This window comes from Globicephala melas, chromosome 3, assembly GCF_963455315.2.
Source record: "Globicephala melas chromosome 3, mGloMel1.2, whole genome shotgun sequence".
Lineage (NCBI taxonomy): Eukaryota > Metazoa > Chordata > Mammalia > Artiodactyla > Delphinidae > Globicephala > Globicephala melas.
Genome location: NC_083316.1, coordinates 89911559 through 89927639, shown reverse-complemented (window position 1 = coordinate 89927639; position 16081 = coordinate 89911559). Strand labels below are relative to the sequence as shown.

Genomic DNA, 16081 nt, shown 5'->3' with positions numbered 1-16081 from the left:
AAAGACAGGAGGTTTTTTGATGCTGAGGTGAGCTAGTGGAAAAGTATTGGAAGATGTTAGAGGAGAAGTTGGTCAATGTGATTAGGTCATTGTGTTTGCTAATTGCCACCTAAGTTAGATTCCTACTCTTCCACAGAGACTGGAAGATAGGAGCACTATCTTTCTTGATGATTTTATTTTAAAGGGATGGCTCCCAGGTCCTTGAGAAAAGTGTTCCTGGATAATAGAACTGGCAAACAGCTGGGAGAAGAGAAATAATTTACAATTGCAAGTTTTCTACAGTAAAAGCTCTAAGACAAGGGAGATCAGGTGCCTAGAGTCAGGAAGAAGCCTGTCTAAGCTTTAGTCAAGCTTTAGCTTTAGGGAAAGTTAAGGCTGTCTTGGTCACATGGGCCTTGAATCCACAGTGTCCTTGTGTCCTTGTAAGAGACAGAAAAGAAGCAGACATAGAGACATGGAAGGAGAAGGCCATTTGAAGACAGAGACAAAGATAGGAGTGATGTATCTACAAGCCAAAGAATGCTAAGGATTTCCAACAGCTACTAGAAGCTAAGAGAAGCCTGGAATGCATTCTCCCCAGAGCCTTCAACCAACCCTGCCAACACCTTGATTTAGGACTTCTGGCCTCTAGAACTGTGAGAAAATGGATTTCTGGTTTTTAAGACTACCAATTTGTGGTAATTTGTTATGGTACACCGAGGATTGTAATATACCATGTTTCTGGGAAGATTTTTCTCTACTTCCCATTTAATTCCAAACATAAGAATTGTACATCTCATTTAAGCCTCATCTTAATTGTTTTGTCTTCCATTACTTTTTCTCTTATTCTCTTCTCTTTTAGTACCACCTAAAAGTCATGCCTTATCCCTCTGAATTTTTTTGATAATGATAATGACAAGGATAGTATAGCTGATACTTGTTTAGTATTTGCTCCATCAAAGGTATTTATGTCTTATCCCTTTTTTTTTTTTTTTTAACATCTTTATTGGAGTATAATTGCTTTACAATGGTGTGTTAGTTTCTGCTTTATAACAAAGTGAATCAGTTATACATATACATATGTTCCCATATCTCTTCCCTCTTGCATCTCCCTCCCTCCAACCCTCCCTATCCCACCCCTCTAGTTAGTCAAACCAACGAGCTGATCTCCCTGTGCTATGCGGCTGCTTCCCACTAGCTATCTATTTTACGTTTGGTAGTGTATATATGTCCATGCCACTCTCTCATTTCGTCCCAGCTTACCCTTCCCCCTCCCCATATCCTCAAGTCCATTCTTTAGTAGGTCTGTGTCTTTATTACTGTCTTGCTCCTAGGTTCTTCATGACCTTTTTTTTTTTTTTCCCCCTTAGAGTCCACATATATGTGTTAGCATACAGTATTTCTTTTTCTCTTTCTGATTTACTTCACTCTGTATGACACACTCTAGGTCCATCGACCTCACTACAAATAACTCAATTTTGTTTCTTTTATGGCTGAGTAATATTCCATTGTATATATGTGCCACATCTTCTTTACCCATTCATCTGATGATGGACACTTAGGTTTTTTCCATCTCCGGCCTATTGTAAATAGAGCTGCAATGAACATTTTGGTACATGACTCTTTCTGAATTATGGTTTTCTTAGGGTATATGCCCAGTAGTGGGATTGTTAGGTCCTATGGTAGTTCTATATTTAGTTTTTTAAGAAACCTCCATACTGTTCTCCATAGTGGCTGTATCAATTTACATTCCCACCAACAGTGCAAGAGGGTTCCCTTTTCTCCACACCCTCTCCAGCATTTTTTGTTTCTAGATATTTTGATGATGCCCATTCTGACCAGTGTGAGATGATATCTAATTGTAGTGGTGATTTGCATTTCTCTAATGAGTAATGATGTTGCAGATTCTTTCATATATTTGTTGGCAATCTGTATATCTTCTTTGGAGAAATGTCTATTTAGGTCTATTTAGGTCTATTTATTGGATTGGGTTGTTTGTTTTTCTGACATTGAACTGCATGAGCTGCTTGTAAATTTTGTATCCATTCAGCCAATCTGTGTCTTTTGGTGGGAGCATTTAGTCCATTTACATTTAAGGTACTTATCGATATGTGTGTTCCCATTCCCATTTTCTTAATTGTTTTGGGTTTGTTATTGTAGGTCTTTTCCTTCTTTTGTGTTTCTTGCCTAGAGAAGTTCCTTTAGCAGTTGTTGTAGAGCTGGTTTGGTGGTGCTGAACTCTCTCAGCTTTTGCTTGTCTCTAAAGGTTTTAATTTCTCCATCAAATCTGAATGAGATCCTTGCTGGGTAGAGTAATCTTGGTTGCAGGTTTTTCTCCTTCAACACTTTCAATATGTCCTGCCACTCCCTTCTGGCTTGCAGAGTTTCTGCTGAAAGATCAGCTGTTAACCTTATGGGGATTCCCTTGTGTGTTATTTGTTGTTTTTCCCTTGCTGCTTTTAATATGTTTTCTTTGTATTTAATTTTTGACAGTTTGATTAATATGTGTCTTGGCGTATTTCTCCTTGGATTTATCCTGTATGGGACTCTCTGTGCTTCCTGGACTTGATTAACTATTTCCTTTCCCATATTAGGGAAGTTTTCAACTATAATCTCTTCAAATATTTTCTCAGTCCCTTTCTTTTTCTCTTCTTCTTCTGGAACCCCTATAATTCGAATGTTGGTACGTTTAATGTTGTCCCAGAGGTCTCTGAGACTGTCCTCAGTTCTTTTCATTCTTTTTTCTTTATTCTGCTCTGCAGTAGTTATTTCCACTATTTTATCTTCCAGGTCACTTATCCGTTCTTCTGCCTCAGTTATTCTGCTATTGATCCCATCTAGAGTACTTTTAATTTCATTTATTGTGTTGTTCATCGTTGCTTGTTTCATCTTTAGTTCTTCTAGGTCCTTGTTAACTGATTCTTGCATTTTGTCCATTCTATTGTCCATTCTATCTCCAAGATTTCGGATCAACCTTACTATCATTATTCTGAATTCTTTTTCAGGTAGACTGCCTATTTCCTCTTCATTTGTTAGGTCTGATGGGTTTTTATCTTGCTCCTTCATCTGCTGTGTGTTTTTCTGTCTTTTCATTTTGCTTATCTTACTGTGTTTGGGGTCTCCTTTTTTGCAGGCTGAAGGTTCGTAGTTCCTGTTGTTTTTTGTGTCTGTCCCCAGTGGCTAAGGTTGGTTCAGTGGGTTGTGTAGGCTTCCTGGTGGAGGGTACTAGTGCCTGTGTTCTGGTGGATGAGGCTAGATCTTGTCTTTCTGGTGTGCAGGTCCACGTCTGGTGGTGTGTTTTGGGGTGTCTGTAGACTTATTATGATTTTGGGCAGCCTCTCTGCTAATGGGTGGGGTTGTGTTCCTGTCTTGCTAGTTGTTTGGCATAGGATGTCCAGCACTGTTGCTTGCTGGTCGTTGAGTGAAGCTGGGTGCTGGCGTTGAGATGGAGATCTCTCGGAAATTTTTGCTGTTTGATATTATGTGCAGCTGGGAGGTCTCTTGTGGATCAGTGTCCTGAAGTTGGCTCTCCCACCTCAGAGGCACAGCACTGACTCCTGGCTGCAGCACCAAGAGCCTTTCATCCACAGGGCTCCTTAATTTGGGATGATTGGTTGTCTATTCAGGTATTCCACAGATGCAGGGTATATCAAGTTGATTGTGGAGCTTTAATCCGCTGCTTCTGAGGCTGCTGGGAGAGATTTCCCTTTCTCTTCTTTGTTCTCACAGCTCCCAGGGGCTCAGCTTTGGATTTAGCCCCGCCTGTGCGTGTAGGTCGCCGGAGGGCGTCTGTTCTTTGCTCAGACAGGACGGGGTTAAAGGAGCCGCTGATTCGGAGGCTCTGGCTCACTCAGGCCCTGGGGTAAGGAGGGGCACGGAGTGTGGGGTGGGCCTGCGGCTGCAGAGGCCGGCGAGACGTTGCAGCCTGAGGCGCGCCTGTGCGTTCTCCCGGGGGAGTTGTCCCTGGATCCCGGGACCCCGGCAGTGGCGGGCTGCACAGGCTCCCCGGAAGGGCGCGTGGCCAGTGACCTGTGTTCGCACACAGGCCTCCCGGTGGCGGCAGCAGCGGCCCTAGCCGCTCTGGGCGGCCCTAGCCACGTCCATCTCTGGACTCCGCACCCCTAGCCGCGGCTCGCGCACGTCCCTGGAGCTCTCTCAAGCAGCGTTCTTAATCCCCTCTCCTCGTGCACCAGGAAACAAAGAGGGACGTAAAAGTCTCTTGCCTCTTCGGCAGTTCCAGACTTCTCCCCGGACTCTCTCCCGGCCAGCCGCGGTGCACCAACGCCCTGCAGGCTGTGTTCACGCCGCCAACCTCAGTCCTCTCCCGGCGCTCCGACAAAAGCCGGAGCCTCAGCTCCCAGTCCCGCCCGCCCCGGCGGGCGAGCAGACAAGCCTCTCGGCTGGCGAGTTCCGGTCGGCCCGATCCTCTGCGCTGGAATCTGTCCGCTTTGCCCTCCGCACCCCTGTTTCTGTGCTCTCCTCCGCGGCTCCCAAGCTCCCCCACTCCGCCTCCCGAAGCCTCCACCCGCGAAGGGGCTTCCTAGTGTGTGGACACTTTTCCTCCTTCACAGCTCTCTCCCGCTGGTGCAGGACCCGTCCCTATCCTTTTGTCTCTGTTTAGTTTTTTCTTTTGCCCTACCCAGGTACGTGGGGGGTTTCTTGCCTTTTGGGAGGTCTGAGGTCTTCTCCCAGCGTTCAGTAGATGCTCTGTAGGAGTTGTTCCACGCGTAGATGTATTTCTGGTGTATCTGTGGGGAGGAACGTGATCTCCGCGTCTTACTCTTCCGCCATCTTCCCGGAAGTCCCCTCTCTGTCTTATCCCTTTTTTAATTTTTATAAATACATAACAAGGAAGGTACTATTATTTTTTTGTATTAAAAATGGAGACAGCAAGGAACAGAGTGATAAATAATACTAAGTGGTAGGATGAAAATTTGCTTAGAGATCTGAGTCCAGAACCTGTTTCTTAACCATTTTACTACATTTTTCTGTTTATATCATTGAATACTTATCTCTCTTATGTCTCATGTTGTATTATAGTTATTTATACATTTTTCTTTTCCAGTACAAACTATTCAACTGAGATAACTAGAAATCAGGTGCACAAGCATATCCATCTAATCTTCCCATTTTAAAGGCTTTCTAACATTATGTATATTGTTATGCATGTCTTTATCTTAAACTTTTATAATTCAAGAAGGAATTTGAGGCAACTTGCTTGAACACCTTTAACCATTAACTAATTTAAAAGTTCTGTCTCATTTATCTTTTCACAGCATTTAGCACAATTCTTTGAATATCAGAAGTGCCCAAATTTTGTTGAATGAATATAGTTAACCCAAGTCTCAGCCGCAGATGCCCCCTAACTCCCCAGCATTCTAGAATCATTTTAATATTTCAATAGAATGGCTAGGGCCCCTATTCTACATGCAGTGGGAAGCTTACTGCTCTTCTGCCCCACAATACTTGTGAATCTTATGGGTTAGGAGAGGGCTCCATATATTTTCCCTGGTCACATGTCACTTGAGTTATTTCCCTTTGAATCCCTGCTATTAGCTCCACTCTAACGACCTACCTCTTGAGATTGTCGTCTTCTTGCTCTACTGGACACTGCTTTGCTGACATAAGAGTGTTGTGTGGTAGACTCTTCTTGATGGCCTGGAATATAAAGGGGATTAAAACATCACAACTTTCATTTATTCATTCAGTAATTTACCAAATATACACACATTCATTCAGTGTCTAGTGGCACCGTGTAGGTCACTGTGGAGTCAATGATAAAAAAAAAAAGTCTCCACAATCATGTAGCTCATATTTCTAGTCAGGAAAAAAAAATTTCATACAGGCTCACAGATAAATGTAAAGTTATGATTGAGATAAGTATGATGAAGGAAATGCCCATGGCGGATTGAGAGCTATGGTAGTGGGCTTGAACTGAGAAGCTGAAGAAAAAGTAAGCATTAACCAGCCCTGCAGCAGAGAGAGAGGAGGAGGAGAGGGACATTGGAGAAAGGGGTGGTGACAGCATGTGCAAACAAACAATAGTCAGGTGGAGCAAGGCACATCACAGTAACTGCAAGAAAGCCCATGTATTAGGAACGCATAGACCTGGGCCCAGAAGGGAGAAAAGTAAGTCTGGAGAAGCCACGCAAGCCACTTAAACAAATGCACAGTCTACGTCAGGCTTCCTCAACAAGGAATATAATCTTACTCCTAAAGTTAATGCGGAATTACTGAAGAGTTTGAAGTCAGGGATTGACATGATCCACATTGTATTTTGAAAAAAAAAAACTCTGGCTACTGTATAGAGACAAGAATAAAAAGAGTAAGACATGGTGGATGCAGGGATTATAAAAAGGGAGGCCTTAATCCAGGTAAGAGATGATGGTTTAGATTAGGGAAATGATGATGGAGATGACGATAAATGGAAGGATTTGAGAAGTGTTTAGTGCAGCATAAAGCAACCTAGTGATATGAGAGAAGCATGCCAAAAAGGGTATAGACAACAACTTGAAAAAAGTGCATATTAGACATTATAGTCTTAAAAACTGATCAGACTTTTTGAATATGGAAATTTTCACCAGCTCTGTCTCTCCTTAGACTCTTTCCTAAGAGCTTTTCTTTTAAACCCACTTTCTCTCCTTCAAAACCATATTCTCTATCACCATTTTGTTGCATCACATATTTCTGAGCTCACAATAATTTCTTCATAATAAATTTAATAATATAATTATGTGGATGGTTTAATACTAAATTTCCACTAGTTTAGGACCCAGCTTTGTACTGCCAACACTTCCATTGAGCTGTTGCTAAATTTTCTGCCACAGTTCCACCCTTATTTGAGAGAAGTATTGAAGTCACATCATTTTTTTTTCTTTTTTAATATATCTTAGATCAAATTCTTAGGCTTAGAATTCCACCAGAACTTCCAGGGTCATGGGGCTGTGTACAGCGACGGGCACTTTCATCTCCCTGTTGGGCATAGTCTATTTCAGGCTCCCTTAAGCCTTTCATACTCTAGCCTCTCATTTGCTACTGACCAGCTGTAGTATTTACATCTCCTAGGAGAAGATTGCCTTTTTATTATTTTCTAGTTCTCATTCTGTATGTCATGCCCTACCCTCAGAAATGTCAGTTTTAAGAACCCAAATGGCTTACAGAAATTAAAAGCTAATATGTAGTAGTCTACACAGAGTAATTTTCTATGTTAACAATATAGAATCAAAAATCTTAACAATGAGGATTTGTAGATCTATATATTCTGGGGAGGAAGACTATCTATACCTAATATTGGATCTGTTCTTGTGCTCTTTTGAAGAGAACATTCTTCTAAGCCAGAAATCCCCTTGTTTGCATATCCAGATTTTTTTACCAAGGCGGACAAAGAGTTGGCAAGAATCATTGACCATCACGTGAGATTGACTTTCTTAAACTAGAAGCAAAAGCTTTGTTCTTTAAAGGCATTTTGAATCAGAAAGTGTAGTTCTGAGATGGAAACATTAATACATGGAACTCAAAAGTAGAACCATGATTGAGATTTGCCAAACTGAATTATATCTCACTGGACTATCTATATACCTCAGTGCCTTCACTGGGTTACAGATAATTTGGCTTTCTGCCATTTACAAAATACTAGCCTTATCCTGTTTCCTGAATTAGTTCTGATTTTTTTGTGACAAGAATCTGATACTGAACACTGAATTCTTCTGTAGTGTAGTTTTAACAACAGAATAAAAATCTTTTGACTCAATTTTCAGTGACTATTCTTTACCCCTGAAATATTAGAAAGACTTTAATCATTCTGTTCTTGGTATCAGTTAAATAAGCAGTGACAATACAAGGCCATTTACTTAACATATTTTAATCCACTAAGCTATATATATTTTTTTCTTTTTTTTTTGCGGTACACGCGCCTCTCACTGTTGTGGCCTCTCCCGTTGTGGACCACAGGCTCCGGACGCGCAGGCTCAGCGGCCATGGCCCACGGGCCTAGCCGCTCCGCAGCATGTGGGATCTTCCCGGACCAGGGCACGAACCCGTGTCCCCTGCATCGGCAGGCGGACTCCCAACCACTGAGCCACCAGGGAAGCCCCCCACTCATTTTATGACTACTTCTTTTTAGGAGTAGAATTGGAGTAGGAGAGAGAGTACTTATTTTTGTCTTTTCTTTTAATACAATATAGATTCAATCGCATATAGAATGTGTTTAAATTATTTTTATCACCAGTTCAGTATTATTTCTCAGATTGTATTTATAGTCCCATGGTTTACATTCCTTTTAATTAATGATATTTTGGGAAATAATAAGTGATTATCTCATTTATTGATCCCATTAAATAGTTATTTATCACATAATCAATATTTTAGCCACCTTAGCAGTGGCCACAAGTATTGGGGTTTGGAAACTGAATGATACCCTGGAATCACAAAATGAGAACTATAGTATTGTTATTTTATTCACTAATAACATTTATGCTAAACCAGTATATCAAATGTACAGGGCATTATAAAAAATTCATAATGGTTCATAAATTGCAACAACTATAATTTTACCATTCACTTCAGCTAACTTATCTGGAATATATTACAAAAGATAGCAGGTTGCCAATGTATATATACACACACATAACATAGTGTAGTTTTAATAACAGAACAAAAATCTTTTGCCTTATCATTCTCTACCCTTGAAAGTTTCAAAAGACCTTGATCACTTTGTGATTAAACACATTGGCCTAAAGAGACAGAGGACAGTGTTTTGAGTGACAGAGAAGAGGCTAGGAAATGCCTCCTAAAAACCATCGTCTTTTCCTCCTTCCAAGGGTATAAGCAATATCTAAGCAATCACTGCCATCAATCTTTACACAGACGGGTAAAGGAATCCTTTCTGCAAATATGTTTGAGAATGGATAGGATCCAAATTGTTTGATTTGTGGCTAGCCTAATCAAATACTTAGCAGTTTAGTAGTATTGATTTGGGAAGGTTTATGAAAGTTTCTCTGGATATCACATTTTAAAAAGTATTCATCTATATACTATTTCCTTTGACATAGCTATAACTATAGTGCTTTGTACTTGTATCTCACACTTTACAAAATGCTCTTACATTAGTTAATTTAATCCTTACAACAACTCTGTAAAACATTTACCAGTAAGAAGAATGTAGCTTTACAATTCAGTTAATTGTCCCAGGTTTTAAAGTTAGTAAATGACTGAGTCTATATATAAAACCAGATACCTGGACTTCAAATCTACTTCTCAGTTTTTCATAGTTGCTCAATTTCTTGGTTTATAATTACCTAAATGGGGGTGGGAAGGTGGAATCTGTAGAACTGACAAGAAACAAAACCACACAGCTACAGTTTTAACTGTACCTGTTGAATTTTATTGAATTTTACCAAGTGTCCCTGATATACAAGGAATAGGGCAGATACCTAATTGTTCAGCAGACATTAAGTTACTGTACCTTTTACACTGCTGGTACTCTATAGCGTGATGACTGAATCCTGAGTGAATGGGCTGAATAAAGCAGTATGGTGCTTCTATTTCCCATCAACTTCAAGCATATCTGCAACCTCCTAGTTGCCACAATTGATGATAATAATGGGAAATAAAAGTAAAGGCAATGATTTATCCAAATTGAATTTGTCATAGTCAACAGAGAAAAAAATGGGAAAAAGAAGTTTACATTTTTCTGGGGCTAACAAAAAAAAGGATTATACCATTATGGTGCATTCCAGCCAAGCCAAATTCTAACAAGGAACTAAAAGAGGAAGAGCTGCTTCCTGGTGGTTAGCAATATGGTACCCCATTACTGCTTTTATACATGCTGTTCAGGAAACCAAAGAATTCTATTTTACTGAGAGTTCTTAAGAATTAATCCTCTGTTGATTTTTCACAATGTAAAGATCAAAGTCGTAAAGTACATAAAGGGTAAATTAGATGTCTTTGTTTATAGGTACTATAATTATTACACCAACTATTACTTTTATATTATAACATAAAATTGGTGTTTTTTTCAAACAATTGATATTATTACATAGTTTATTATATGAGAAAAAATTGTATGTCACAGATGGGTATCATAGAATTGTAGACTAAACCAAGGCCTGAATTTTAGCCTATGCTGGAATGTTCTGAAAGTTTTGCCTCAATTTTCTGGATATTTCATGTAAAAATGGCTTCTGAGAAATGACACTTATATGAGTAATAACTGTGTGTAGAAACATTCTCAAGATAAGTGCAGGAAACTTTCCTATTATGTCTTTAAAGCTTAACTGGAAATTTAAAAAGTAGATATGATTTTTTGTTTAATATTTAATCTGAGTGTGTTGACATTTAAAAAATATCTATTGCCTTTGGAAAGCTGAGTGATAGATTCTGAGATTTAGTTTTGCTTATGAATATCTGTATATCCTAGATGAAAAATCACAGTCATAATTCCCAGCACTGGTATATAGTAATTTTAAATTAATTGATAGGTTGTTAAGCATAGTCTTGTCGTTTGTGAGTGTGCATGGGCTGAGGGTGACAAAATGATCAATATCGGCTGTGTCTTTAGGAATTTTTAACATTTCATGCTAGGGGTCATTCTGCCCTGAACTTCTTACCTGGCCTGACGAGGTGATTACCACCTCTTTTTGCCACATCCCTCATTAAAGATATTAGAAGGGGAAAAAAATGATTATTTGGTTGATTTACCATCATTACTTCCAACTACTTATTCCTAGTATTCCTGCCTCCAGAGAATGGTATTATTGTCATGAAATAATGTGGTCAATTGAGATGAATTCCTTAGAAGTATTTTTACTGGTCTGTTGCAAAATCAGTCTTTGCCCATTAATTTCATTTTCAATCTCATAAGTAATAAATAATATCACTATGCCTTTCACTTTAATTTGGTTTTTCTTTTGCTTTGGCTTGATTTTTCATTTTAGGATTCCATGCTATCATGTAAATACCAATATTGATGATGAAAGGAAATTCCTTTGGTGTATATAAATGTAAACCGTATTATCTCTTTTTTTGGATTGTTGGTTTATTATTATTAAAAATGCTAAGGGAGAATTCTGGTTTTTGTGGGTGTTATACACTTTCTAACAGATAGCTTTTATGTTTTTCCAGTATGGTAGAGTATAAATTCATGAAGAATATCTGTGAGGAAAACTAAGAGAATAATTGGATATAAGAATCTGTATTTTGAGAAGCTAAACTCATATGTTTTTTTCAAGAAAAATCAAATATAAATGATACTTTCTCTCTGTAACAGTGGCAGGAAGAGCTAAAGATGTGACAAAAGGAAGACGCAATATGTGAGGCGGAAGAATGGAAAGATAAAGAGTTAGAGGGAAAAAATCGCTTCTAAGAAATTATGAAGAGAACAGAAGAGAAACTACGCAAGCAAACCAAACCCTATGAGCTTCCTCCTAGGACTGAAGTAATTTCATTGGAAAAGAAAATGAGCCCCCAAAACTGAGGTCCATATGCCAGAAATTCATTGCATGAAAGAGACCAAGATAGCTACAGGCTAGGAAAAAATCCTTAATTAACTGTAAAGCATTTCTTAGAAAGGAGTTTATCCTGGTGCACGTTCTTTAATAGTCATATCTTAGTCCGAAATTAACAGTTAGCACTTAGTCACATTTGAGTGAAGTATTTTACTAGATAAATGTTTTCAAGAACGTGGCTAGAACTAATTGACTCTTACCTTGTGATCATACACATACTTAATGATTCTCAGAGTATTGATTTTCATTGGACAGTTAGATGAAAATGAATTGCAAATTATTAATGAGTCACAAATAAGAACTATTTCTTGAAAATGGAATGAACATCAACCGATACTCCTATAATAACTATTATACTAATAAAAGAGGTAAGGCCCCCACTTTGGATTTACATTTCATAGTCAATCTATGCCAAGTCAGATACTCAAGGGACAGATACTTTATCAGGATGTCAAATTCAAATGGCTTCCAGATCAAAAAGGTCACATAAATTAGTGAAAGGGCTATAGAATACCTACTCCATCTAAAGAAACTTCCCACCACTCCATTACACTCTGCAGTGTGTCCAGTGCTGTAGGATCATCTAGTCTTTCAAGAAGACGCCCTCAATCTTTTTAAAAATAAAAGTTGCTAAATTTCAAAATGTTGGCAACTGATTTAAAAAAAATCACATACGTTTGGGTTAAATTTGACATGTGGGCCACAAGTTTGTGACCTATATTATGTGAATTTACAGTACCATTCTTTAAGATAACAATAACGTATGGTAGAAAAATGGAAGCAGGGAAGGGTGTTCCTCTTTTGATTCCCTACAGAGCTGATTCAAATTTATGTTGCTGCTCCCAAACCTTTTGACCCATCCTTGTCTTCTCATGCAGAGAATATGTAAGTTCTCGGAAATAATATCCCCCAATGCACCTTTCCAAATTCTTTCATCAATCTTTGCTTTCCTCGCATGTGAAAAGAACTCTCTCCCCTAGAAGGCCAGCCAGCCCCTTTTCTCTGAATCTGATCCCATCCAAATTCTTTCTCCATCAACTATATACTATCCCCCTTTAAGTCCCTCACTTCTATGCAAGGAGGTCTCAATTTTCTACCATCCGTCTATCCACACTACTCAGTGTTACCAAACCCTAACTGCCTTTTAAAGTGATAATCTTTCTTATGGGTTGTAAAGAGATGGAATCACTGGTCTGTAAGTTGTGGGGAAAGGACTCTGGAGATCTAACTGCTACTTGTAAGAATTTTTTTAAATCCTGCTGTATCACAACCACCTTTTAGAAACCCAATGTCTGCAATATCAGAACTATCCTGGTGTTCTGAGGCAAGGACTAGTCTGCCTTAAAGCTTCTAAACTGCAGACTTAGGTGGGTTTTTTTTTCCTGTTCTGCTTAGTCTGTTCCCACTTGTTCACCTGCTTTCTAACTTCCACAGTTTTCTTAGTGTTTCCGATGTGCTTTTATCTGTTCTCTTTATGGATTCACATCTTTTTTTAAAAAATAATCCTTTTTCTATCATAGTGGTGGAGATTTGGAAAGGAGCTAAAAAAGAATATATATATATATATATATATATACACACACACACACACACACACATATTCACTTGCAATAAATATATGAAGAATATATAAATTCAAGATTATATATGAATAAAGGTATAAGGATTCTGATTAACTAGATAGGTAAATACCTTTATTCTTAAATTATTCTTTAAAATTTTAAAATTCTTAGGTTATTCTTTAAAATTTGGCAACACACATCTCATGGATTTCCTCCTGTGTCCTGGGATATCAGCAAAGACTGGGGCTTGTAGCTCTGGGTTCACATTCTAGCTGTGCCTCCTGGCAGCTATGAAACACTGAGCACGTTACTGAACCTATTTGAGCTTCAGTTACTCACTTATAAAAAAATTTACAATTTATGTAAAGAGTGGTATCAGTCAGAAGCTAATCAGAAAAACAGAAACATGCCAGTCATTTTAACAGAGAGAATTTAACATAAAGAATTGTTTTAAAAGGTGTTAGAGAACTAAGAAAATGAAAAGGGAACATAAAAATAATACAGAAATAGGAGACTACTACCACCTCTAGGGCCAGAGGATCAGAGAGATGAGGGTTAGATAATCAGAATCTAGAATCATGGAGAAAGCACCACACACAGTGGGACTCAGCCCTCTGAGGGGAAACACTGCCCAGCTCTTGCTAGTACCTCTGATGGGTCATGGTAGGTAGTTTTGAGAGCACAGAAAAAAAAAAAAGGACACTGGAACAAACTGTCTCTTGCTGAAACCAGGGTGCCAAGAGCAAGACAACAAGAGGAGTCAAGCTCCTTCTTCTTCACCATCCTACAACTCTTCCTGGAGTGTGCCTGTCCCCAACATCACAGAGCAGAGAGAAGAAGGGTGGGTTTGGAGCTGAAGGACACTAGTTAAATAACTGAAAAAGTGTGTAGCTCAATGCCTAGAATCTATTAGGCCAAGCAATAAAATTATTCCTTCTTTTCTACTGCATTTTTTGGTCCTCTTTTCTGCTTTTTCTGTAAGCTTTCCCTTTTAAGTTAATGTAAATGGCTTAAAACGAAACTTTTACTACATTTTATCTTTTTAACTAACCCTTAATTCTTCTGGTAAGTACTTACTTTAACACAAATTCAACTGGTACTGTTTGTAATTTACTCTTAATATTATGTCTGCCTCAACATTAACAAAGGGTTCTATGAGTCTCAGGGTGGGTTGGACACCAGATGGATTTTTTTCAGCTCCTCTCATGTTGTTCAGCCTTAGTCATTTATTTTTCTAGTCTTCCCACTTTAAGTGAGAAAGAAGGAGGAGAATGAGAAAGGTACTCCATGTCTATTTACCCTTTACAGCTCCTACAACTCTTATTCATCGTTAAGTGAGTCTACTATTCAGAAGTGTTAACCTATCTCAGGTCAGAATTTCTTTCTATCTAAACCTTATTTCTATGCTACTCTATGCTCTTTGCTGACTTTTATTTTAAAAGAACAAGTCTAGGTTTTTCTACATTCATTTATTATAAATTCTCTAAAGGATTTCTCTTAGCAACCACCAAAACAATTTCTTTATCACACAGACTACTTCATAAACCTATTACCTTATTGAGAATGAAATATTTATAGGAATTTTAGCTAGTTTCACTAGGGTATTAGAAATTAAAAGACATATATTAGGGGAGGAGAGAGAAAAGACAATAAATTCTGAGTAACAGAAACATAAAAATAAGCATTTCTTTAAGTGCATTTAAAAAAGGAAAATCAAAAGATTTACAAGGTTTGTGGAGCATGACAAAAAAAAAGTTTAGGGAAGAAAATCTCCAAAACAAATAATTTTGACATTAGTGAGTGGGTATTTGAGAGAAAGGGATATGTAGAGGTAATAGGTAATTTAAAAAGTAACTCACAGCAACAATTTCAGAAACTCTATGGTAATGTTTAGCAATTACAATTCAAGTAATTGATTCTTCTTCTCTTACCTGTAAAAATCCTTTCTGGGACATATGACTGTAACTGCCTACTAGTTGATTTTAAATGACTGTTGTAATTTTTTTTTAAATTATCAAAAAAATCCAAAGGGGACAGGAATCAGGAGGTTGGAGTAGGAGGATGTGGGGCTCACCTCTACCCACAAACACATAAAAAATACATCTACATATGGAACAATTCTCACAGAACAACACCTGGAAACTGGCAGAAGAACTGCTGTACAACCAAAGATGCAAGACACATCTCCATGAAACCAGGTAGAACAGAAAAAAAATAAAAAGGGATCAAGATGAGACTGGTGCCCCTGGGAGGGATCTGTAAGGGAGAGAAGGTCCACACAGGTAGACCCTCAACCTGGGGAGCATCTTTGCCTGAAGGGAAATCCGCTGGGACAGATAGAGGGGCTGGAGAAGCCTAGACTATTCTCAAGGAGTATGCACATGCAGGGCAGAGAAAGACTGGTGCCTTGCCATCCAAAGGGGCAAAACCCCAGTCCCACTTGCTCCACATTGTAGCCTGGCACAAGATCAGGGCAGAGAATCAGTCTAGCTGCACAGAGTCAGACTGAGGTGCCAGGGGTATGATCCTGGCCAAGCTGTGGAGACCATATTCAGCACACACATGGGGGCAGCTGATTGAATGGGGTAGACATTGTCAGCATGTGCACTGGTGGCACAAAAGTACACGAAGCGGCTAAGCTCTGAATCTCAGGCAGACAGGCCCAGGGAGAAGACTCAATCTAGGTGCATGGAGACAGACTGGAGGGCTTGGGGTATAGTCCTCAGGGAAGCATGGAGACCACTGTCAGTGCACACACAGAAAGGGGTGAGTCACAGCAGACACTGCTGGCACATGCACTAGGGGACGCCACAGAAACACAGCTTCTGCGTGCTGAGTCTTGCATGGACAGGCCATGGGCAGGAGTATGCAGCTGTTTGTTCCCCAGTGGGAGCACTCCAGCTCTGCCCACTCCACACTGAAGCTTGGAGCCAAATCTGGGGTGGACAGATTCTGGGAGAGGTCTGCCACAGAGCAAGCCCAGGTCCCAAACAGCAGCACAGCCACCTCAATTCCTATAGCCACAGCCTAGCACTA

The 16081-nt window shown here is 39.2% G+C and overlaps 1 protein-coding gene across 1 annotated transcript in view; it reads left to right on the top strand.

Moving 5' to 3' along the window:
* The window catches only part of TMEM232 (transmembrane protein 232), a 389554-nt gene that overhangs the window by 229680 nt on the left and 143793 nt on the right, over positions 1-16081 (top strand). The window contains 2 exon segments of the mRNA XM_060295515.1: positions 7298-7391; positions 11246-11413. Coding sequence (XP_060151498.1) covers positions 7298-7391; positions 11246-11413 — 262 coding nt within the window.